Source organism: Amaranthus tricolor, chromosome 9 (assembly GCF_026212465.1).
Source record: "Amaranthus tricolor cultivar Red isolate AtriRed21 chromosome 9, ASM2621246v1, whole genome shotgun sequence".
NCBI classification, from domain to species: domain Eukaryota; kingdom Viridiplantae; phylum Streptophyta; class Magnoliopsida; order Caryophyllales; family Amaranthaceae; genus Amaranthus; species Amaranthus tricolor.
In genome coordinates, this window is record NC_080055.1 from 16284909 (window position 1) to 16311720 (window position 26812).

Below are 26812 nucleotides of genomic sequence, written 5' to 3' on the forward strand. Positions count from 1 at the left end.
AAATCATGTTTTACTACATTTTTACCAGGAAGTCTTGATCCTGATATAGAAGGTTTATAGATGTTTTCCCCAATCGGGTGGTATAGTTCTGTTTCTAGAACATGTGAAATCTCCATTAATTCTGATGCACTCGAACGTGTATCCAAATCACTCTCAATTTCGGTTTCGAAACCAAGGGTAGCCTTATTTGGTAATTCATTACTTTCTTCCAATAGTTCCTTGTTCCTACTTGATACAGGGATTTTAGGAATTGCATCACTGCTAGTCACACTTATTTCCGCTTTTGCCTGTTTTTTTTTTTATCAGTGGAAATAGCCATAAAAATAAAGTTAATAGCAATTTCATTAATAAGTCCAAACATTTAACATATATAGCATAAAAAAGAACCTCAATGCTATATGGTATTTTGCAATTGCGCACATGCAAGCCAGCATAAAGCATCATCTACTCTTCAAGAACAGCACTCCCTACATTCTTATGAATGCTCCTTGTAGATTCTTATGCTAAACTACAATTTAACTTTTTCCGTAAATGTTACGCAAAATTTATAGTAAAAACTACTGATCAAAGGTACGTTAAGCTCAACCTATTCTGATTTGCAAATGTCCAAGAACAGCAATGTTGACACTTGTTTTCTTCAACACTAGTTAGTAGATGATGTGGCATGTGTAAGATTTGGGTAGTGTTAGAATAAAAGGATAATATTCTGTTTTGAATATTATCCTTATTTAGCTTAGTTAATTTTACCAAGTAAATATTGATGTATATCTCCATTCCATGATTATAGCCTAAGAAATCTCATGAATATGGAAAGATTAGGAGGAACGTCCGCCTAAATGCTAGGCCTCACATACTGTACAAATACTTGCCATTGTTCAATGGTCAAAGCAAGGAATTAAAACTCTTTCATGGTATCAGATTAAGGTTTCGACCTTGGCTCCATTCTCTAACATTCTTCTTCCTTCTCTTCTGCTGCAAATTATGACTCCCTCTCCCAAATTTCACCCGGCCTTGACAGTCACCAATGTCAAGTCTCTTATTCCTATTGAATTAGACACTGAAACTGGAATGTATCATTCCTGGGCTGCTCTATTCAAAGTCTTGTTAGAGTCCATGACGTCTATGAGCACATCATACCACCTACTACAACAGAGGAAATTGCCGCCTATGAGAAAATCAAATCAGAAGACCTATCTCTTTGGAAACGCCTCGATGCGGTGGTACTACAATGGATTTATGGGACTATATCCAACAATCTTCTTCTCGCAATTCTACTCAAGGATGACTCTGCTCAAGGGGCTTGGTCTCGTCTCGAGTCCATGTTCAAAGACAATAAAGCTTCACGTGCAACCCATCTTGAAGAAGAATTATCTGATCTCAATTTTGAGAATTTCTCCTCCATTGATGCTTACTGCAATCATATAAAATCATTGGTGGATCGTCTCGCAGATGTTGATGCTCCGATCCCAAACAGTCGTCTTGTTCTCAAACTCACCGGTGGTCTTCCCGAGGCATATTCTGGCACCGTGGATTTTATTCAAAATCAAGAACCATTGCCTACGTTTGAGAGTTGTCGTTCACGTTTGAAACTTGCGGAGCGAACCATTAAAAATCATTTGGCAAAGGAAGGTAAGGCCGGTAACATTCCACAGGCTGCTCTAGTCACCACCTCCGCCGGCCACCAAGGAAGTGACGGAAACAGGTACAGTAACGGAGGAGGGCCTGCCTCACGTCATAACTCCAGGAATTATAGAGGCAAGAAACAAAGCCCAAAAAATAATGGAAAATGGAAGAATGGGCCGGCCCAACATCAATCTGCTCCTAACTGGCAGCAGCATCCATGGGCTTCATGGGCCCAGTGGTTGTCACAATGGCCTGTTCCCCCTCCATGCCCATATCCTGCTTCTCCCTGGGCCTCTAAAACTGCTACAGCTAATATGGGCCCTAAGCATTCTGGATCCGGGATCCTAGGCCCACGCCCTCAAGCCTATTCTGCAATGGGTCCAGCAAATTCCTACTCTCCAACTGATATTGAAGCAGCCTTGCAAGCACTCTCTTTCTCTCAATCGGATGGAAATTACATGGATACCGGTGCAACATCTCATATGACTGCGGATCAAGGTATACTTTCTCCTTATTTTAATTCAAGCATTAAAAACAATAACATTGTTCTTGGTAGCGGTCATTCAATTCCAATTGTAGGTCATGGAAGTACTACTCTACCCTCCCCATTTCCACCATTTACCTTAAATAATGTTTTGCATGCTCCAAAATTAATAAAAAACCTTATTTCCGTTCGTTAATTCACCACTGACAAAATGGTTTCCATTACATTTGATCCTTACGGGTTTTCTGTCAATGATTTACAGACGGGAATCACACTCCTGAGATGTAACAGTACCGGTGCCCTATATCCTCTGTTTTCTAGTAGTCAAGCCAACTCTCCAGTCAATCATACTACTTTCACTGCTCTCTCTCCTGAGCTATGGCACAATCGCTTAGGACATCTTGGAATTGCTGTTTTTAAATCTCTTAGTAGTAACAATTTAATTGACTGTAATAAGGCTTGTAAATCTTATTGTTCCTCTTGTTCTATTGAAAAACTTTCTAAATTGCCTTTTTATGATTCTGTGTCGCACACTATTTTTCCCTTTGATATTATTCATAGCGATCTTTGGACTTCTCCCACTACTAGTTCTTCTGGTCATTGTTATTATGTCTTATTTCTTGATGATTATAACAAATTTCTGTGAACATTTCCTATCTCTAAAAAATCACAAGTAAAACATTTATTCAAATCTTTTTTCTCTCTTGTCCATACTCAATTTGAACGAAAAATAAAGACCTTTCAGTGTGACAATGGCACCGAATACATTAATGGTACTTTTAAAGAATTTTTTGATCGTCATGGCATGTTATTCCGTCTTTCTTGTCCTCACTCCTCTCCCCAAAATGGCAAAGCAGAACGCCACATCAAATCCATAAACAATATCATTCGGACCTTACTTGCACATGCTTCCTTACCACTTTCTTTTTGGCATCATGCCTTAGAAATGGCCACTTACCTTCTAAACATTCTTCCGACCAAAATCTTAGGATTTAAGTCTCCAACTCAAATCTTGTATCAATGTGATCCAATATACTCGGAATTACGTGTTTTTGGTTGTTTATGTTTTCCTCTTTTTCCATCTACCACTATTAACAAATTGCAAGAAAGGTCCACTCCTTGTGTCTATCTTGGTCCCGCTAAGAATCATCGTGGTTCAAAGTGTTACAATATGTCAAATGGTAAAATCATCATATGTCGTCATGTGAAATTTATTGAAATCGAATTTCCTTTTGCTAAACATCACAAGCCACATAAAAATGATTATAATTTTCTAGACTCTAATCCTATTCTACGCCATTTACACCACCCAGACACACCACAAATCTCTCCTACACAAAATGTTGAAACTGGCCCAATCTCGCAAGATCCAGCTTCTCACAATACTGCTGGATCACCTAATTCTGGCCCAACAACTTCCTCCCCTCACGCCTCTCCTCAGTGGCCCAGTCCACAATCTTCTCCTTTGCTTCACAGTGGGCCAGCTACTTTTTCAAACCCACAAAATGCCTCTTCATCCACGTACAACACTCAATCTATCTCATCCAATCCTAATTCCCACATTATGACTACTAGAGCAAAGAATGGCATCTACAAACCAAACACAAAATATTTTCACAATTTAGCCGCCATGCATACACCTAACATCTCTCCCATACCCAAGGACCCCGTTAGTGCTATTCGTGACCCAAATTGGAAAAATGCGATGTTAGATGAATTTAATGCTCTAATTAAAAATAAAACATGGGAATTAGTACCTAGACCTAAAGATGTGAATTTTATTCGATCTATGTGGATTTTTCAGCACAAAAAGAATTCTGATGGTTCTTTTGAGAGGCATAAAGCCCGTCTTGTAGGTGATGGGAAAATCCAACAACAGGGTGTTGACTGTGATGAGACATTCAGTCCGGTTGTTAAACCGGCCACTATTCGCACTGTTCTTAGCATTGCTCTTTCCAAGTCCTGGCCCATACATCAGTTGGATGTCAAAAATGCTTTCTTACATGGTCATCTAAATTAAACAGTCTACATGCATCAACCTATGGGGTTTCGTGATAAAAGTCGCCCAGATCATGTGTGCTTACTGAAGAAATCTCTTTATGGTCTAAAACAGGCTCCTCGGGCCTGGTATCAGCGTTTTGCAGATTTTGTGACCACTATTGGCTTTTCTAACAGCAAATCTGATCACTCTTTGTTTATTTATCAAAAGCAAAACGATATGGCTTATATCCTATTATATGTTGATGACATCATTCTTACATCATCTTCCGATCATCTACGACAACATTTTATGACTCTTTTAGGTACAGAATTTGCTATGAAGGATCTTGGTCCTTTAAGTTACTTCTTGGGAATAGCTGTGACTCGTACTAATAATAGTATGTTCTTGTCTCAAAAGCAGTATGCTTCGGATATTATTTCTAGAGCTGGCATGTCTAATTGTAGTCCTTGCAAAACACCTGTTGACACAAAACCCAAACTTAGTGCCTCTAAAGACTCTCCTTTTGTGGATCCTACTAAGTATCGTAGTCTTGCAGGCGCTCTACAATATCTTACTTTCACCAGACCTGACATTTCATATGCAGTTCAGCAGGTTTGCCTTCACATGCATAATCCTAGGGTTGAACATATGAATGCTCTGAAGCGTATTTTGCGTTACTTACAAGGCACTTTATCTTTTGGTCTACACTTGTATCCATCCTCACTTGATACCCTCATCTCTTATACTGATGCTGATTGGGGTGGGTGCCCAGATACTAGAAGATCAACATCCGGTTATTGTGTATTTCTTGGAGATAATTTGGTTTCTTGGTCGTCAAAAAGACAACCCACATTGTCCCGTTTTAGTGCCGAAGCTGAATATCGCGGAGTTGCTAATGTGGTATCTGATTCTTGCTGGATAAGAAACTTGTTACTTGAATTACATTGTCCTATCCGGACAGCTACCTTGGTCTATTGTGATAATGTGAGTGCTATTTATTTATCTGGAAATCCGGTACAACATCAACGCACCAAACACATTGAAATGGATATTCATTTTGTTCGTGAAAAAGTAGCCAAAGGTGAAGTACGAAATTACAGATATCTTTACGAAAGGTCTTCCCCGAGTACTCTTTGATGATTTCCGATCCATTCTGAGCATTCGACAACCTCCTGCTACAACTGCGGGGGTGTGTTAGAATAAAAGGATAATATTCTGTTTTGAATATTATCCTTATTTAGCTTAGTTAATTTTACCAAGTAAATATTGATGTATATTTCCATTCCATGATTATAGCCTAAGAAATCTCATGAATATGGAAAGATTAGTAGGAACGTCCGCCTAAATGCTAGGCCTCACATACTGTACAAATACTTGGCATTGTTCAATGGTCAAAGCAAGGAATTAAAACTCTTTCAGGTAGTCAGTTATGGTGATTGTTTTCTATTGGTGTCAAATTTTAGGAGGAAAAGGAATGCTATAAGTAAATAGATTGTGAGAGTCGAATTATACTGGTTCTTTCTTTACTGCCAATGCTAATACATTAGTCATCAATTTGGAATATGACAAAGACCATTACTTGACTCATAAATCATCTCCTCGATGTTGACACATAACATTGAAACAAAAGATCTTGGACAAGACTTGGTAAAGTCTCTCTATGTTTTTTACTTCATTGCTGAAAAGTTGACAAAAGTTCTCAGAAAGTTAGATTTATTGCATAGAAACACAAATGTGATAACAACCTAGTTTAATTAGACTTTTCAAGAATAAAAAAAATTATTATATGTTTCGCCCCTGAAATAATTTATCTTATAGCTTAAACCATCCTCTACATGCTTCACACGGTCCCCTTTTTGAACTCTCAATATGTACACGTTCATTTTGCACCTCTATCTTGCTTTCCTTTCCTTAATATCTGTGCCCCCTCCCCCTCCCACAATCCCTTCCCCCCTCCAAAAAAAAGCAACCCACCAAATAAATGACTAGTTGTAGTACGAGATGAAATATAATTGACTTCACTTAATGCAACCTGGCTCCAATATTGAAGCCTATGTTACTTGGACTTGGGTACTGATGTCGGATACTGGAACGTGTCTAAGTGTCGCATACATTTAAATATTCGGTTTTACACCTAAAATAAAGTGTCTAAGTGCCATACCAATGTCCGAGCATCAAGGATCCGACACGGGTACGTGAAGCAAAATGAAGAGTCCAAGTATCATATATTGAAGCAATAAAGATTTTTGGAGAAACTTTTTAATAGCACCCATATTATAGGTGGATATGCAGCACTTATGGTCAGGGTAAGTTTACATATATTGTTGAAATACACGAAGATGGTCGAATGCAACAAGAGGGGGGTGAATTGTTGTGTATCAAGCTTTACTTCGTTTTTCTTCTAATTTGCGGAATTTTAACAAACAAAATAAAGCTTAAACTTAAAAAGCAAAAGATAAAAAGGAGACAAAGATTTTACGTGGAAACCTTCTTAGCCTAATAAGAAGGAAAACCACGACCCTCCGGGATTTCAAAATTCTCACTATGTTTTAGGCAACCAAATACAATTACATAAAACAGTTTGCTTCACTTGAAGCTTCTCTACTCTAGGCCTAATTCTCTTTCTCTACTTTCTCCTTCTCTTTCTCTTCTTACGCTTCTCTTCTCTATTCCCTTAGACTTCTCATGAGTCTAATTACAACAAATCACTCAACAACCCTTACAAAGCCAAATCTCAAGAGGATAAAAATTAAAATAATTACTTAAGAAAAATATAATAAATTAATTGGCATTTAAAAACAGAAAATATTTTTCTTAAATGATCTCCCTTTAATGGACACTCTTGGATAGATCACCGGTTTGAGCAAAGTTCCTCCTATTTATAGTGGGAACAGCCAGCAGTTACCTCAAACACACCTCCCACTATCATCCACGTTCTCAAAACATATGGTAGTGGAATTGCCAAAAAAATAAATAAATGGCTGTCATTTGCTCAGAGAGAAAATCAGTTTCCTTAAGCTAAAAATAGCATAGGAGTTAAAAACACAAGATCCTAAAAAATAGAAGATCTTAATCTTAAGAAGAAAAAGTCTTAGGCTATTTTTAGATAACTTAAAAATGGTTTAGCCAATTAACTTACTAATTAATTTAAGCAACTAATTTAAGATTTAACCGTTTACATCAACTAAAATCAGAATAATAAAATAATTGCAATTTTCCAGTCGATGTTTTTCTCCAGAGCTGCTACGTAGAAACAGTGTACTGTCTCCAGCTTCAACTTCTGTTAGATTGTTCATTTTAGGAACAGTAGACCGTCTGTCAACCTTTAACTTCCTAAGCACTTATCTAACTTCTTGAATATTTTAAGACACGTACAACTTCCACGAACCAAGTCATAGACTTCATCAACGATTTCAACAAAATTGGATATTCACCTACAAAACAATCTCTAAAATATGTTTGTTTATTTAAAAGTGAAGTCATCATCAAAACCTTAAGAGCCAACAAATTCCCTCTTTTTGATGATGACAAACTTTATAAACAAACTTAAGTATACTAGAGTAAAACAAATTTCTTAGAGCATACTAGAGATTAAAGCAACTCTAAATAACTTAGTAAATCAACTTGTTACAACATAATTTACCAAGCATACATAAACCAACTTACTCTATAAAAACATAATATCAAATATGTTTTAAGAATTTCAAAAATAATTAAACTAAAACAAAAATTGACTAAAACATAAATTATTAAGTATTTTCAAAAGAAACAAAGAAACAACTTTAAAACAATTAATCAAAATATCCATAAGAACTTAATATCAACACAGATGATCTGATTTTAAGCTAACATGAACACAACACATTAACTTCCATAAAAACGCAATATAAATCAATCAAGATATGTACTGTGTAATCACAGCTCTTCTTAAGTTTGTGCATAATCTTCCCCCTTTTGTCATCAATCAAAAAGAATATGGAGTTATCAAACCTCAGCACAAACCATATAGATTTGTCAGTGATGAAAGCAAGAAACAATAATAAAAGTAAGCACCATAAAAAGAAATCAAATCTGCATAGTGTTAGTTATCACAGACCAGAAATAAAAACAAAAGAAAGAAATGTAGCAGTTGTTCAAATACAAACTTGTACCCCAGATGGTACAAAGGAAAATGAAATTGTTTGATTAGTGTTACAGCCAACAAATCATTAAAAACATGGGAAGAGGAATCAGGGAGCAGTCTCTTCTTCATCGATGAACTCAGTCTGTACTTCCACTGTGTCCAGCTTGGCACCAAGACGGCTCTCCATCTGGTTAAGCTGATCAACAATTGAAGCAAGTGAGACTCGAACTTCGTCTTGAAAAGCAGTGAAATGAGACTGTAGGTCAAGGAGCTTGGAGATAATGAGGTTTGAAGAAGCTGCAGGAACAGAATCAGGGTTATTGAGGTGGTGATGGATTGTGATGTGGTGGTGATGGAGTGTGATGTGGTGATGATGTGGTTGGCTTGGGAGAGGGAGGTTTATTGGATGTAGACTCAGGCATGGTCTCAAATGTGGTATCATCAACCAATGTAGCATTACGTTTCGAGGCTAACCTCCTACTCTTCCTCTGAACAGATTTAGCCTTTCTCCTCAATGCTATCACAGTCTCTTCATCACTTGAATCATTACAGAGATTGTGATAAGCATCTACTCCTTCTTGTTCTGCTCCCCCCTTACTAGCTTCTCTATCCTGTTCCCCTTTTTCTTCTTTTTCAATATTATAAGTGGGAACAGGTCCTTGCTCTTTTTCCTCTTTTTCTTCCTGTTCTTCCTCCCTCAATGTTCTTCTTCTTTTTCAATCCCTTCTTCTTCAGAACCAACTTCAACTTCATCCTCTACATAATGTATTAACATCCCTTTATCAGTTAATTTTAAGTGCAAATTTTGTAAGCATTTTGCACCTATCTTCATGTTGGGTCCCATTGGGAACTCCAACCCTTCCAAAGGGACATCAAATTTTTTTAAAATACAGGTCAGCAATCCTCCATAACCAACAAAATTTTTCTTCTCAATACAATCAGACAAATGAGATATCATCATAGATGGAAAATTTATCTTTATGTGATTAGCCATGCAGTAAATCAATGTAGCATCACGTAAACTTACTTCACTCCTTTTGGAGTTTCTTGGCAAAATAAATCTTCGTGCAATATTGTACAGTAATTTATGCAGAGGATTTAAAATGTTATGGCTTATTTTCCCTTTTCTTTGCTCAATCCCTAAAAATTTTAAAACCGTTTTTTCATTTACCCCAGAAAATACTATTTTTGAACCAACGTAGTAAGTATCAAACCCAACATTAGGAACATTAAACCATTCCCCCAGCAATTCACTATTAAATTCTATTTTGATGTTTTTGACAATACTAGAACACATCCCACAATCATTTGAGAAATTAGAAATAAATTCTCGCATAAGATTTGGAAAAATGGAATTGCAACTAAAATTTGACATCAAAACTTCCCATTCTTGATGTTGCAAAATGTCATGCAGTTGAGGAAAATGGGTAGAGTCATACCAGTATTTGTCGAGTCCGAAACCAACAGACATTTCTTTTGAGATTTCTTCAGCACTATTAGGATCACTATGCTTCGAACGTTTGACTACTTTGGAGGATGAACCACTTGAAATCTTGCGTTTGGTACTGGTAGGTTCAGTAGTATGTTTGGGTGATTCTTTTGTGGTTTTTGTGGTTGTGGGTGGTGCAGCATCCAGTAATGGTGGAGGATGAACCACTTTTAGAGGTTTTGGCTGGGTATGTGTACGGGATTTAGGTGTTTTCTTGCCTGATTTTGAAGATCTTGGGGTTTTCATTTTGTACTTTTGAAGAGGTTGAGAGAAAAGAAGGAGAACGGTTTCTTGAAGAAGAATTGAGAAAGCGTGAGTAGCGTGTGTACTTTTGAAAAGATTGGGAGTTTAATAAGGGTTAAAATGACGGTTACCTTAAGTCCCATCTCATCAATGCCATCATCATTACTTGTTATTTTGAAGGATTATTTGAAAGAAATGAAAACCGTTTCCCATTATTTTTTATTGATTTATGTTGACTATATAAAAATAAAATTATGAAATATTAAATTATGATATTAAATTATAAAAAGAATGAATTATGATATTATAAAATATTATATGAAGAGAATAACGAACATACTGCTTTGGTCTGATCAACTTAACAACATACAAACGAGAAGACATTCATAGTACAAACTTTATTAAGTGTTTACCTGATCCATTCAATAATTGATTCTCAATCAAGATATTGAGGTTGATTCCTGACCTTTTTCATTCTCATGATGCTTCATTGGGAATTTTATTCAATCAACTTTACTGGAGCTTGATCATACCAAGTTTCAATCTCATCTTTTCATATTGTTCCCTTGGAAGTGGTTTGGTCAGAATATCTGCAACTTGTTCGTTGGTGTTAACATGCTTTAATACAATATTTTTGTTTTCTACATTATCCTTAAGAAAATGATGTCTAATATGTATGTGTTTAGCTCGTGAGTGATGCACTGGATCTTTAGATATACATATGGCACTGGTATTATCACAATAAATAGGAATGCATTCAATTTTAATACCAAAATCTCTTAGTTGCTGTTTTATCCAAAGCATTTGGGAACAGCAAGCTGCTGCTGCTACGTATTCAGCTTCGGCTGTGGATAATGCAATCGTGTTTTGTTTCTTGGAACTCCATGAAACTAAACATGAGCCAAGAAATTGTACCATACCTGACGTGCTTTTTCTATTAACTAGATCACCTACATGATCTGCATCACTAAAGCCTTTTAAATCATAAACATCACTTTTAGGATAAAATAGGGACAAGTCGTCTGTTCCCTTCAAATATCTTAAAATTCGTTTTACTGCTGTGAGATGTGATTCTTTGGGGTTGGACTGAGACCAACACTAAATGAAATATCGGGTCTACTTGCAGTTAGATATAATAGGGAACCTATCATGCCTCGATACATTGTTTGATCTACGTTAGTTCCTTTTAGGTCTTCATCTAATCTAACATTTGTAGCCATGGGTGTATGGTTGGTTTTAGCGTTGTTTAGCCCATACTTCTTAAGAAGTTCTTTTATGTATTTTTGTTGATGAATAAAAATACCATTTTCAGTTTGTTTAATTTGCAAACCAAGGAAGAAATTTAATTCTCCCATCATGCTCATTTCAAATTCTGTGCCCATAAGTTTGGCAAATTCTTTACATAACAAATCATTGGTCGCACCGAAAATAATATCATCAACATAAATTTGAACAACTAAAATATCATAACCTTTATTCTTAAAGAATAAGGTTTTGTCAATTTTTCCTCTTACAAAGTTATTTTGAATCAAAAACTTTGATAGTCTTTCATACCATTGCCTAGGAGCTTGCTTCAAGCCATATAAAGCTTTATCAAGCTTGTAGACATGATCAGGACAAGAGGTATTCTCAAAACCTGAGAATTGTTCAACAAAAACTTCTTCATCAAGAAAACCATTTAAGAAAGCACATTTCACATCCATTTGATATAACTTAAAGTTCATAAATGCAGCAAAAGAAATTAAAATTCTAATAGCCTCTAACCTTGCTACCGGAGCAAATGTCTCAGTGTAATCAATACCTTCTTGTTGATTGTACCCTTTGACCACGAGTCTTGCTTTGTTTCTTACAATTATTCCATGCTCATCTAGCTTATTCTGAAATACCCATTTTAAACCGATTAGCTTTTTGCCTTTTGGTTTGGGTTCTAAGTGCCATACTTTGTTTCTTTCAAATTCATTTAATTATCTTGCATGGCTACTATCCATTCGGAATCCTTTAGATGTTCTTCGTGATTTTTGGGTTCAAGTGATGATAGGAACGCAAAATGTGCACAAAAGTTTCACAGTTGGGATCTGGTTTGTGTTCCCTTATTCATATCACTTATGATCAGATCAAGAGAATGATAACTTTGATATTTCCAAGGTTTGGGCACAAATTCTCTTGAGGGAACAATAGAATGTTCTGATTCGACATCTTGATTGGCATTTTGTTCAGCTACTGGATCATTTTGCTCATCTGCGGGAACAGCTGGATTGGGAACAGTTTACTGGTCCTATTGTGCTGGCAGTTCCTGGACTTGGTCAGTTTCTCCTGCATCTTCTTGTATTGGCTGTTCACCTGCTGTTCCTTGATCTTGCACCTTTATTTTTTCATCATCTTCTAGACTTGCAAGACCTATTTTGACATTGTTTATTTCCTTTTCACTTGTTGAAAAGTTAGTTTCATCAAAGATTATGTGAACGGATTCCTCCACGCACATTGTTCTCTTATTATAAACTCTGTAAGCTTTGCTATGTGATGAATAATCGAGAAATACTGCTTCATCACTTCTTTCATCAAATTTACCTATATTTCGTTTTCCATTTACATGAACAAAACATTTGCATCCAAACACACGAAAATAGGAAATATTTGGTTTAACATCTTTAAGCAATTCATAGGGTGTTTTAGAAGTGATTGGTCTTATTAATATACGATTCAAAGTATAGCATGCAGTATTGACGGCATCGGCCCAAAAATTTCTAGGTAGACCACTAGCAATCAACATAGTCCTAGCCATTTCTTCTAGGGTTCTATTTTTCCTCTCTACCACTCCATTTTGTTGTGGTGTTCTAGGAGCGGAAAAATTGTGATTTATACCATGTTCATTACAATAATTCATAAAGTTTGAATTTTCAAATTCTTTGCCATGATCTGATCTTATGTGAACAATTAGATTATTGGTAGATTTTTGTATTTTGTTAGCAAAAGAAACAAACTCATCAAAAGCTTCATCTTTGCTTACTAAAAATAGGGTCCAAGTAAATCTACTATAGTCATCAACTATGACAAACACATATCTTTTGCCACTACGGCTTTGTGTTCTCATAGGTCCACATAGATCCATATGAATTAATTCTAATGGTCTAGAGGTAGTCACCAGATACTTTGATTTAAAGGATGACCGCACTTGTTTTCCTTTAGCACAAGGATCACAAATTTCATTTTTGAGGAATTTTATTGCTGGTAATCCTCTTACTAGGTCTTTTGATCTTAAAGTGTTAATTAAAAAATAGCTAGCATGACCTAGACGCTTGTGCCAAAGCAGTGGGTCTTCTTCTATAACGCTTAAACACGTTAGACTGGTTTTGGGAACAGTGTCCAGGTCCACAACATAAGTGTTCCCATTTCTGATTCCCTCAAGCACAAGGTCTCCTGTGTTGTTCCTAGAAATTATGCATCGTTCAGAAGTAAACTTAACAGAGTTACCTTTGTCACAAAATTGAGAAATACTTAAAAGATTGTGTTTTAAATTCTCGACTAAAAATACATTGTCAATGGCATGAGAACTTGACCTTCCAACCTTTCCTTTGGCGATTATCTCACCCTTCATATTATCACCGAAGGTTACAGTTCCCCAATCATATGCTTCAAGTGAGAGAAATTTAGATTTGTCACCCGTCATGTGCTTGGAACACCCACTGTCGAGATACCATGAGTTGTTCACCCTCACTTGAACCTGCACAGCAAATTAAGAGTTAGGTTTAGGAACCCAGTTATCCTTGGGTTCCTTGTCGATTATACATGAATCATATTTCTTGATCCATAACTGTTCGACATGAATTTTATTTGCTATGTGGTGCTGTTCCCTTTTTATACAATGATATTTTAGGTGTCCAATTTTACCACAAAAGGAACAGATTTTACTACTAGGGAGATCAACATAGACCTTTTTCTTTTTATCATTTTTAACATAACCTAGACCTTCTTTACTCTTTGGTTTAGCATTTAGAATCCATTTGGGAACTTCATTGATTTTCCGTTTTCCTTATTGAATTGATCTTTTAGTTGCTTATTTTCTCTTTTACATGATTCTAATTTTAATTTCATTTCTTGAAATTCCGTGCTAAACACATGAGTGGATATATCATTTTAATGCCATTTTAAGCCTAGCAATTTGTTTTGATTCTTTTCAATGTTAAGAATGATGAATTCCTGCTTTATTTTCTCCAATTGCTCTTTTAAAATGATGTTCTTATCTAACAAATCAAAAAATCTACTTTGCACATCGATCCTAAAAGTCTTTAAGTATGAGATGTGATCTTTACTTAACTTAAGGTCTTTCTCAATTTGGAGACACTTAGCTGTTTTTTCTTCCAACTTCTCTTGTGTTTCCAAAAATAACTTAATTAATTTATCCTTACTTAAACTGAATAGATGTTTAGGAGAAGAACTATAAGACATTACCTCTCTTTCCTTAGTCTTTTCATGAGATGCCATGAGACACGGATTTGCAGTTTCTTCCTCTACTGGAACTTCAGTTTCAACTTCGCTTTCAATGTCACCCCAAGCTGCGATCATTGCTTTACGAAAATCTGTTCTGAAGTTTCCCTTCTTTGGCATTCTTCCAGCTTCCCTTGTCTTCCCTTTACCCTTCTCATTCTTCCATAGAGGGCAATCCTTGATGAAGTGATCAGTACTTCCACATTTGTGACATTCAAAATTTGTCTTCATGTTTGCAGTTCCTCTTTCCTTATTATTTCTTTGGTTTCTATATCTGCTGTTCTTGGAGAATTTTTTGAATTTACGTGCCAACATAGCAGCTTCCTCTTCACCAGCTTCTGATTCTTCACTATCATCAGCTGCTAGAGCCAGTCCTTTGTTTCGGGAACAGGCCGCTGTTCCCAAATGCAGTTCGTGTGTCATGAGTGAACAAGCCAGCTCCTCCAAATTGAACTTGGTGAAATCTTTGGACTCTTGGATGGCTGTGACCTTAGCTCTCCAGTGCTCATCTTGTGGAAGACTTCTCAGTATTTTCCTGACTTGTTCATCAACGGGAATGATCTTACCAAGAGAGACTAATTCGTTCGTGATATTTGTGAACCTGGTGAACATCTCTTGAATGTTTTCCCTAGGTTCCATGACGAACCTTTCATATCTGGACATCAGTAGATCAATCTTGGAGCGCTTCACTTCACTGGTGCCTTCATGGGTAACTTCCAGCAGGTCCCAAATTTGCTTTGCCGTTTTAGAACCCATGATACGATTATGTTCATTTGGCCCGAGACCACAGTGAAGTAGCTTGATCGCAAGAGCGTTCATCTCCATCTTTTGAAAGTCTTCCTTTTCATACTCAGTGATTGGTTTTGGAATTGATTCATTATTGGAGTTGATGGTCGTCACTTCAAAGTCTACTATTTCAATTACTCTCCATACTTGGTAATTTTCGGCCTTTATGAAAATTTTCATCCTATTTTTCCAGTAGGTATAGAATTTCCCATCGAACATGGGTGGCCTTTGCGTAGAGTACCCTTCTTCCATGCATTCGTTCATCTTCAACATCTTGCCAGGGAACAGGATACTGCTCTCAGGGTTTCTTGATTAAATGAGGAACAGGGCTCTGATACCAATTGTTGAAATACACAGAGATGGTTGAATGCAACAAGAGGGGGGTGAATTGTTGTGTATCAAGCTTTACTACGTTTTTCTTCTAATTTGCGGAATTTTAACAAACAAAATAAAGCTTAAACTTAAAAAGCAAAAGATAAAAAGAAGACAAAGATTTTACGTGGGCAAATTCAATAAGTAGGAAGAATTATGCCCTATTTGGAGAGATGGTCACCTTTGATTGTACTTATGATACTAATAAATCTAATATGGTTTTAGCTCCTTTTACCGATGTAGATTATCATAGGTCTTGTATTACATTTGGTGTTGGTTTGTTGGCTAAAGAGGATACTGAGTCATTTGAGTGGTTGTTTAGGACTTTTTCATACTGTACGGGGGATTGTATGCCTACTTATTTAATAACTGATCAAGACCCAGCAATGAAAATTGCAATTAAGAATGTTTTTTCAAATACAATACATGAACTTTGTATGTGGCACATAATGAGCAAAGTCACTGACAAAATAGGACCTGAATTGAACAAAGATGAGTTTTTTTTTAAAGAATTAAATAGTTATGTGTGGAATGTTGAACAAGAAGAAAGTGAATTTGAGGAGAAATGGGAGGCAATCATGATAAAGTATAATCTTCTTGGAATAAATGGTTTTGTAACTTGTTTAGTATACGAGACCAATAAATACCGGCATATTTTAGGGACATCACATTATTGGGAGGGATTTTGAGAATTACATCTAGATCAGAGTGCATTAACATTTTTTTTAACAATTTTTCAAACCCACACATGACGCTTGTTGACTTTTACATGAGCTATGAAAGTGCAATGGATGCCCAAAGATATAGCCAAGAAAAGCTGAATGTATCATCACTTCATACGGTACCCCAATTAAAAAGTCCATTGCTAATTGAAAAGCATGCTAATGAAGTCTATACAAGAACAATATTTTTTCTTTTTCAATATGAAGTTTATAAGTCTAGTTTTAAGACTTATATTCAAAGTATTGAAAAAAGTGAAAGTGTTGAAACTATAATTGTTTTGGACTCGGTATCAGACAAGATTTACAAAGTCACATTTATTGCAGGAAGTTCAATTCAAGAGCTTCAACTAGATTGTGGGTGTAAGTTTTTCAAACGTGTAGGCCTATTATGTTGTCATGCGATTTGTGTTATGAGTGCAAGACAAATAACACAAATCCCAAAGAAAGATATCTTAGATCGTTGGACAAAACCAGCAATGAAGAAGCCTATTTTTGATATGCATGGCAATTTGATTGAAGACCAGAAAAATTTGGACAACATGGGGAACTTGTTGGGGGAAGTTTGGTCGGAAATATTCCATTGTGTTGGTTTAGCTGAAGGGAGTGAAAGTGACTTACAATCACTTCTAAAACCCTCAAGGGTTTTAGTAGAAAAATGGAGGAACGTGATGATGTAAGATTGAAAATTATGAAAGAACAACAAATAGAATTTTTGTTAGGGTCAAATTCATCGTCAACAATGAAAATCCAAAACCCAATACAATCAAAAAACAAGGGAAAGAGGCAGAGGATAGTTAGTGAAAAGGAACAAAATATCGAGCAAAGCAAGAAGAACAAACAAAAGTGTAAAACTTGTGGGGAATTTGATTACCATGATAGTCGTAATTGCCCAACAAGAAGAACATCTTTGTAAATAAGGTATGTATTCTTCTATATGAATATTTTTTTAGTGTCTTGTTCATGAAAAATATTGAACTTATATTACCTGACTTTGAAAATGTGTATTGGTTGCTTTTACTGTTTACAAGTTGCTGCTTTACATGTTGATTTTGATTTACATGTTGTTGCTTTGTTGGTGTTTCACATTTACATACATTCTATTATGTTGTCATGCACCAAAGTACGTTCTGGTGGAAAGATTAAGAACATAATGATCTTAATCACCATGGATGATCTTAAGTAATGTAAGAAAATTTTGAGCAAAATAATGGTGAGAGTGAGTGATGAAGGAGAATATGAAAAATATCAGTTCCACAGTTTTTCTTAATTCCACAGTTATTTTTAGAAAATTGGAAGAAAATAAGCTTATTTGGGAAAAAAATTCCCAAAATAAGCATCGGGAAACTTATTTTCAAAAAGAGCACCTTCTAATCCTATGCTAAGGTTTGGTTGTGTTCGCTGTTACTAACAGCGGACCATTATTAAGTTGAGTCAACTAAAGTTAGCTAAAGAATCGCTGTTATTAGTATCAGTGGGCCATATACGGAAAGATTGAAAAAAATTAAGTTTTTTTCTATCAAAAACAATTCCCAAAATAAGCATCGGTAAATTTTAATTCCAAAAATTAGCGTCTCCATGCCAAATCAGAGGTCAGGTATGTTCGTTGCTACTAACAGGAAACAAAGAAACTGGTCAAAAACAAAAGTCAAAATTCTTTGTTCATAGTTAAAAACAACGAACAAAAGGAAGGCAATGTCATTGCGTTGAAAAAGACAAAAAAAAATGAAAACAAGTTTGTTCGTTGTTACTAACAGCGAACACAACTAAACCTTAGCATTGGACTAGGATGCGTTTATTTTGGGAAATAAGTTTTCTCGAAGTTTATTTTGGGAATTTTTTCCTAAATAAGCTTATTTTCTTCAAATTTTCATTTTTTGAAATTGTATTTTATTTTTTTTAATTTTGGCAGGCCCAATTATAACCTTCTTTTTAAAAGACCCTTTCAAGTAACAATTTGTGCTTTTTTTATTTCTTTCTTTATTAATGTGTGGGTATTGGATTTTTACGTCTTGTTTTTCAGGAGTCAGATTCAATTTGTCAAAACTTAGATTTTGATTTGAGGTGTTTTGGAATTCCCCTTGTAATGTGAATTTTGTCTGATTATTCTCTATATCACAATTATGATTTTCAAAAAAAAAAAATCATTACAAAATAATTTATCAAACCAAATCAAGTGGGCAAAAAAATTGGAACTTTTAGATAATAAATAGAAAAGCCCGAGAAGTAAAAGGATGAAAGCTAGTCACAAAACAATCGAATTAATTACGTTATGACCTGCTAAATTGAGTTGTTAATATAGCGAGTCGGATCTGGACTTGAACAGAGGAAATTCGATTCAAGTGATTCATCTGAGTAATTAGCATTTATGTTTCTGTTTTAGTTTATTTAACCCTAATACATACTCCTACTATTTACTAATCAAACACACTTAAGAATCGATGATTTTCACTAGAAAAGATTTCTCAAGATCAAAATGCTTTGATAAAAAAAAATATTGATGATGGCAATTTACAAGGAAAAGTTCATTTTAAATTAAAGAATAATTTGCGAATTACAGTCTTAAAACTTAGCATTTTTGCGAATTACAGTCCCAATGTTTATTTTTCTCAAATTACAACTGAAGACTCAATTCCGATAAGTGATAATATTCAAAACGCATATTAAATCAAACAAATAAATTAAGTAATTATATTTAGTTGTTTAATAGATCCAAAATTATATTAAATATAAAGTGTTTAATTGGTAAATGATTTAAGTCCAAATGTATATTGAAATTAGTTTAAATATATTGACTTAAGTTTTAACGTTTTATAAAATAAGTAATTTAGGTTAAGTAAATCCTATTGCTTGTTTATACGATTTTTAAATTGATTAGTTAAATTAGTGATTTACTTAGTAAACAAGTTATTTTATTCTATTTATAGATGGAAACGTTTACTAAAATATATGGAAACGTTTTTAGAGAAACTAAAATATAGGAAAGAATAATTCAAATGTTTCTGTAATCTTGGAATAAATTATGAATTATCTATATTGGTTATGTAGATTGAATTAATCAATATACAATACTTGGTATAAGGACTAACGTGACAGGTATACTAAGTTTTGAAGAAACCTTAAAATAACTCCAAACATGTTGATTCTGAATAAGTCAAGTGGAGCGTCTAGCTAACTTTCTGACCACGGTTTGGAAGATTGATTCAGCATAACTAACTAGAGATAAATAAGAAATAGAACCTTCATGTTCTCAACGGCTAATTTGAAGGCGTGGCCTATATAGAGAAGCTTCATCAAGAATTGAAGAACATAGAACACAAGGGATAATATACGAACAACACAACTTACATTTGATATCTAATATCTTTAAGAGTCTAAAAAGAGAAAATTTGAAATAGTAAAATTATCAAAAAAAGCTATGTTTTAACTTATCTCTAAATATAAGCGCTTAATTCTCAAACCTGAGGTAAATCTGTTCGCAATTACTAACTGCGAACAAAGGGTTTGATTCAAAAAAATGCGAAAGGAATTATTCACACTTACTAACTGTGAACAGAATTGTTTGCTTTTTTTGACCAAATATCCTGTTCGCATGGTTGATTTTTTTGACCAGTTTGCCTCTATTCACAGTTACTAACTGCGAACAAAACCTAACCTGAGCTCTGGGCTGAAGACACTTACATTTGAAAATAAGTTGAAATATAGCTTAATATATGTTTTTTTTTTGATAATTTACTTATCTATTTCAAAATTTCATAAAAAGGGTTGTAAATTTTGTTCTTCATTGTTCATCTCTCACAATTGTAATAGGTTTTAGAAGTCTAAAAGAGAGTTAGAATTATAATTTCATTTTACGACTTAAAGTTTTTGAATACTTTTAGAAGTATTCGTTTGTAATCTCTATTGTGTGGTTTTTGGGTTTACGTCTTTTATTAAAGGGAACTTGTAATCGTTCTTTAACGGGAAGAACGTGGTAAGAGAAGATAGAGAGATCTAGTAATCTAGGGTTCATTAATAAAAGAAGTTGAATCCTAAGGGTTGAAAAGGAACCCATAAGCGGATTTACAAATCTTTTGTTTTATCTAAGTTAAATTCAGCACTTAAGTTTTTGTTTGTTTTTCGTCCTAAGAATAGTTTCCGGAAAAACTATTTGAAAGGTCTTACAAGCTCTTGAGGTAACTTTTCGGACAAAATTTTAAAAAGTCATACTCTCTATTCACCCCCTATAGATTAGAGAGTTCACATCTCCTATCAACTTTCAACAGCCACCAAAGTATCAAAATTTACAGGTTCAGGCTAAAAACGCAGAACTTCAACCACTTAACCTAAAATTCCGACGACTAAAATAGTCGGAATTTTGTGTTTTGGCCTGAAGCTACAAACTTTGACACGTAGGTGATTGTAATTCGCAAAAAATAAACATTGTGGCTGTAATTCGCAAAAGTACTAAACTTTAAGGCTGTAATTCACAAATTATTCTAAATTAAACCAATAGTAATTTGTGGAGCTGTTCAAATGTGATCCGATCCGAAAATGCGACTCGAAATCAAAAGTTATCCAACCTAAAAATGCGTATCTTTTTTAGATTTATCGAGCCGACATTACTCGAACCGAAGTTGCACCTAAACCGATTGACAACCGAAAATGGAAAACTGAATCCGAACTGCGACCGATTTTTAAAACCAATATGTAACCGTTGACCGAGATTACCCGAACCTAATAGTAATCGAACCGAGTCATATCCGACCCCTACCATACTCGAAACCGAACTCAACCCGACTATAACCAATTTAGCCCGAACCAATTGTTAATCGAACAACTATAAACCTGAAACAATTTCTAACATAAAAGTATGATCAACTCATATTCAATCATCTTATTAGTTAATCTAATAAAGCAATAAATATTTTCATAAATTAAATTTTAAAAATATATGATTTTATTTATTTAGAGTTATAATCAATGATTAAAGTCTAATAAACTATTTTTAATCAAATTAGATGAAAAATGATAGAACTTTAATTTTAATTTACAGTCAAACAAGTAAAACTAACAAAGTAATAATTATTAATTGATTTGCATTTTAACTAAGTAAAGAGAATATTGTCATAAATTAAAAAATGACTAGCAAATTAATGTGATATTGACTCGATCGATAATAATTATTAACTCGTAGCCGAATTTTACTTGAAAAAAAATACCCGGATTCAATCTATACCCGATAAAACCGAACCAATTGTTAACCGATAACAACTCGAGACCGATTGACACTCGACTCGAACTTCAATCGACACTGAACTGATACAAACCCGATAGCTCGAATAACTGATCTTCAACGGAACCGTGAGTGACCGACCAGGCCCGAATGTGACCTGCCGTAACACGCATCCGATTAATAACCAATCCGAAATTCAATCGAACTAAATGACACCCGTTCGAAACCGACCCAATCACCCGAATGAACACTTCTAATAATTTGTAAACTTTGTTTTACAGCGTAAAACTTTCCAGCCCCTTCACCTTTGCACGTTCGTCGTTCGATTAAGATGTCTCTAAATTCTTCCACAAGTAGAGAGTCCTTCTGATGATAGGATCTGCTGAAAAACCTTCAGCATATGCACTGATTGCGTTCAACAGGGCAGTGAACTTCTCTCCATCATCCTGTATTTATGCAGTAACACTTACGAAATCAGCGATACATTATATGCCAATACTGTAAATTACATTTCAGATATAATACCGCCTTTTTCACATTATTTACATCACCCTTCACTTGTTAATAAGAAAATAACAACGCTTTTCTGATGCATCATATCATATGTTACTTGAGAACACGGTTCAACATTGATAACATTTCCGAGATAACAAGCAGAGGAAGAAATTTGAAAGAAACTGTTAAAGTGGGATCAAATCCTAGAAATTTTTATTACATTTCATATTTACACAACATGCTATCATCCTAATGCCATTAAATGACTCCCACCTAAGCGCAGTTTATGTTTTAAAAATGTACGCAACCTCTTAACAATCACAACGTAGTTTTCAATTGACCTTTGATAGCAAACGCGATCTCCAACGTCACATAAATAAGTACATATGATTTAGTGAGCCACTTTACTGATGTGAAATCAAAGATCTTAAGTTTTTTAGCTCTCTCGAAAATGGAGCCTAAATGTCATATTTGACATCCCAAATTGCATGTCTGCAAAGACAAACACAAAATGGTTTGCACAGAGAACAATCTCAAATTTAAACTCAGTAACTGATTCCAGTATCAACTAGTAACTTTGCCAAAAACGGATAATACTAATACTGCGCAAAATACGAAACCAAACTCGGTATCATACCAACCTCTGGCTTTCGGAAGAACAGGTCAGTTGTAGCAAATGGAACAAGATAATGAGGAAGATCAGAACGTAGAATTGCCTGCAAGATTATCATATGTTAGTAAAGCAACAGTGTGCATATAGAAGATATCATGAATTTTTCAACCTTTTCCTTGCTCACAAAATTAAAAATCTCAGCAAAACACTAGCAGACGATACTAAGATATCGCAATAAGATATACATGTCTCAAAAGAAGTTTTTACCAGAGTTGTCAGAAAAGATACAACAAGTTCATCTGATTGAAGTAAAGCATTTTTTCTGCTTAGAAACAGATCAATCATGTTGCTACTCTTATAACCCACAACAACATTTTAAAATTTAAAATCACACCAAAAGTTCAAGAATAAAATGTTTGTGCCCGGATTATTATGATACGTATCAGCTGTCGACTAATAAGGCCCTGTCACTCGCATAATTCGCTGCATCCCATGTTATTATCAAGGTCAGGGAATGAAAGATAGAGGGGCATTCATGTACTGTTTTCCACCATTAATATATTAGACTTTAGACCATTAGCTATTTAATATCTGGATAATTTTATTAACAACGTTTTGGAACAACAAGAAAAAGGGAAAAATTAACTAATATGAGTGGTAGTAGCTATTATAGATTAAAAAAGCATAGTGAATACAATTACCAGTTCTTTACTCATGCGGGCGAGATCGGTACTTGAAATTAGAGCCTACAAAAAAAATGTGAAGTGGGATGTGATTAAAAAGAATGCAAACAAATTGAGAAATATATCAGCAACAAGGAAAACATGCCTTAAATACATTAGAAAATTCTAGCAGCCCTGTTGCATCAGGAATCGGAACAGCAAGTAGCCAACATAATTGGCTCACTAAAAAAACGGAAGCAACAACATGGTTACATTTAGATCTTCTTACCTTATGGGCCTGCATATATTGAATTTCACACGACAACTCACTAAAGGGACAACAAAGTTTCTAGTAGAAGACAACTAAATATCGCCTTACGTGTGCTTCAAAGTTCATATTATAGTCCGTCTGTTCTAAATTATTCCCTATCCTAACTAATTAGGTTTTGAAGGGTGTAATTGAGTGGGGTTGATGAGAAAAAAAAAGATAGCAGGGCCAAGTGATTAAGGGACTATCATCTATAGAATACAACAAGCTCTTGATTCTAGTTGAATGGCATTATCAGAAATCCAGCAAAATTATGCAACTTAAACTGGAAATCACAACATGAATCCCCTTCAAACTAAAAGAAGGAAATAAAAAAGCTCTGAGTGAAAACTAGTAGTAGAAAATGCGAAAATATTCAGAAATTATTTTTTGGAACTCCCCTTATTCTTCCCAAAATGCAACTCACTTTCCTCAAATTAATCCAAACCCTGAAGGTTCTCCATGTCTCCAGGTACAAGTGAAACAAAACCTGAACTACCCTTTTGAAAAAAAAGGCCAATAATTTGCAGAATTGTAAAGAGCACAAATAGAAATGCATTAGAGCTGATAACATATAGGAAGACTACTTCAACAAAGCAGGCTGATGACAGAACTACCGACTGAGCATTTGGCTGCATTTTACACCAATTGCAGACGTCTTTGCTGGTGCATATCCTTCATGTCTTCTTTGTTCTTGCTCTTGATTAAAACACCCCTAAAACAGTTGCCTGACAACAAACTTCAATCTTTTCATTGAATATTCCTAAAGCTCAAGACAATGGTGCATACCCTGCATGTCTGCTTTGTTCTTGCTCTTGATTAAAACAACCCAAAAACAGTTGCTTGACAACAAACTTCAATCTTTTCATTGAATATTCCTAAAGCTCAAGACAATGGTGCATAGCCTGCATGTCTGCTTTGTTCTTGCTCTTGATTAAAACAACCCAAAAACAGTTGCTTGACAACAAACTTCAATCTTTTCATTGAATATTCCTAAAGCTCTAGACAATGGCTCTAGACTTATAAGGTTCAATCAACCTTAAGATGTTCGAGCAGGTTGCAGGGCATGTCAAATAATAACAACAGCAGCCAAAGCAGTTTCACAAATATCAACTTCCATAGATGACGGGAAAACAAAATTAACTGGCGAGAGATTTTTTGGGATAAGGCTCACTGTGATGGTTTATGACACTTCGACAGTCTCCAGTACATCTAATAGTTAGGCTATAAACAAGAACTAATGAAATTTAGATCCTCCACCCAAGTATATCTGCATAACTACTTTTGGGGACTCCATATTCTACCTCTCGAGGAAGAAAAAAGCCAAACCTGATTTGAGCTTAACCTTTTCGTGTCACTTTGACAGTGAATGCAAAAATCACTGTCTGTGTGTTTGTGAATGAATGCCTCCAAAATGCATATTGATTGCCTTTAGCAAGTATATCATTTAACTAGCCTATCAAAGAAATCTAACATGCCTTCAGAATTTCACTTAAATATATACCTCTCTTATATGATCTTGTCGCACTTTATCAACATTAGACAACAATTCTTCCAGAGAACCAAATTCCGTTATCAACTGAACTGCATTCACTTCCCCTATTCCTGTTACCCCTGTATAAGAAGTTGCTCGTATTGTTAGAATCTTATAACAGACTTCAACGACCAATAAAAAGAGATTGACACTTGGTGATGAGTAAAGGAGATTCTTGAACTTTCAAATCTAACCTGGGATGTTATCACTTTTATCACCAACAAGTGCAACAACATCAACAAACTGCGAAGGACTTAGAGTTCCATATCTTTTGGCAAAATCCTCCAAGCCAAATGAGACCATCCTGCACAACCCCAAAAATACCAGAATGAACAACAGAGAAACTCCAAGTGCAATTAAGTGGATAAAAAGCAGTACTTAAATAACGTTCATCTTCCACAGGTATTTTTAGCAGCTGATATGAGTAAAATGGGAAATCCCATTATTACTTTTTGTAGATTATAACTTCAAGAAGCACCAGAATATTGGTTTGGGCATGTGCAACATCCATCAAAAGGTTGCATCAATGAGTAGGTGTTAAAGTTATTCAGATGAAAACCAACAACCGAACTAAATCAACCCATTAAAAAAGTTTTGGTTTGTGTTTTAAAAAAAATTATTTTTAAGATTTGGATTCGGAAATTGAAGACCAAATTTAGATTCCGTTTGACAAATTAAAAACTCTTTGAAAGTATATGATCAAGAAAATCTGGACAATGGAATATGGATACACAACAAATTCAAGAAGAGAGTAAAAAGAAGAGTAGGAAGTGTGTGGATAAAGAAAATTCCATCAATAGTGTGGATCAAGCATACAAAACATATCACATTAACTGCTCATCAATAATTAGTATTGTAAGTAAAAAGAGCTATAAACCCATTTCTGACTTCACTGGAAAACATTAATCAAGTCAGGAGCCAAAAGACGGCGAAGCTGCACTGCTATTCTGTGCACGTCACAGGCACCAATATTAGCACTGGCAACTAAGGCAATCATTTTCATTTAAGAAATCCACTCCAATTGTTCATTTGTTTGCATGATGCATGCTTCTAATCTAACAGATTACAGGCATTTAACTTGGAATAAATACACCATGAGTGAAACTTTTATTGATAATTGCTTTAGGTGATCAAAGTTGAAAGAAGATGTAACAGCCACTAAGCATTGCTCGCCATAACTAGACTTTTCTTGGTTCTATTAATAGCTATCACTGTTTTAAGCTATGCATGACAAAAACATTTTCTATCCTATTTACCTGTGTCAATTATGATATATGTTTTTCAAATGGAAGATACAAAACCTCATTTTAAAATGCATTGAGTCATCATGTGTATGCCCTTACATGCAAAAACTAGAGTTGAAATGCCAACTATCCAGAAGAATGGCATTGGGTTATATAAACATATAGCCAAAGGGGACAAAAAAAAGTGCATGAAAGTTGAAACAGATACATAATCATAAAGATGCAACAGAAATGTTTTCACCAACCAGAAATACCATATGCAGTAATGAATGAGTAAAAGTATGATAAAAGAAGCTTAGAATTGTATTAAGCAACGAATTTGTCCGCTAATTGACCACAGTAGTAATGTGTGGTATATTTCTTTTAAATATCAAAAGCTTCCCTAATCTCTAGTGATGAGAATTCAAAACACATTATTAAAAAAATTCTTTTCAATT

General features: G+C 34.9%; 2 protein-coding genes across 14 annotated transcripts in view; one reads left to right on the top strand and one right to left on the bottom strand.

The window, feature by feature from the left end:
- The first annotated feature begins 16334 nt into the window (after nt 1-16334).
- On the top strand, nt 16335-16985 carry LOC130823301 (protein FAR1-RELATED SEQUENCE 5-like). The gene has a single exon (XM_057687921.1). The coding sequence runs from the start codon at nt 16335-16337 to the stop codon at nt 16983-16985; it is 651 nt and encodes a 216-aa protein (XP_057543904.1).
- A 3486-nt stretch (nt 16986-20471) lies between these two features.
- Nucleotides 20472-26812, bottom strand: part of LOC130824324 (uncharacterized) — a 29509-nt gene continuing 23168 nt past the window's right edge. For 4 of the 13 annotated variants that reach the window (XM_057689270.1, XM_057689269.1, XM_057689266.1 and 1 more), the window contains 5 exons: nt 25326-25435; nt 25102-25211; nt 23330-23374; nt 22657-22731; nt 20523-21966 (listed from right to left, as the gene is read on the bottom strand). In XM_057689270.1, the coding sequence (XP_057545253.1) occupies nt 21847-21966; nt 22657-22731; nt 23330-23374; nt 25102-25211; nt 25326-25435 (460 nt within the window). In that variant the 3' untranslated portion in view covers nt 20523-21846. Of the gene's footprint in view, nt 21967-22016; nt 22508-22656; nt 22732-23329; nt 23375-25101; nt 25212-25325; nt 25436-26812 lie in introns of those variants that run through there. The other 9 variants (XM_057689272.1, XM_057689271.1, XM_057689267.1 and 6 more) reach the window with 7 other exon arrangements.

Bases quoted from the DNA above. Each gene is read 5' to 3' on its own strand.
- LOC130823301 (XM_057687921.1), top strand. From the start codon at position 16,335: ATGACGCTTGTTGACTTTTACATGAGCTATGAAAGTGCAATGGATGCC.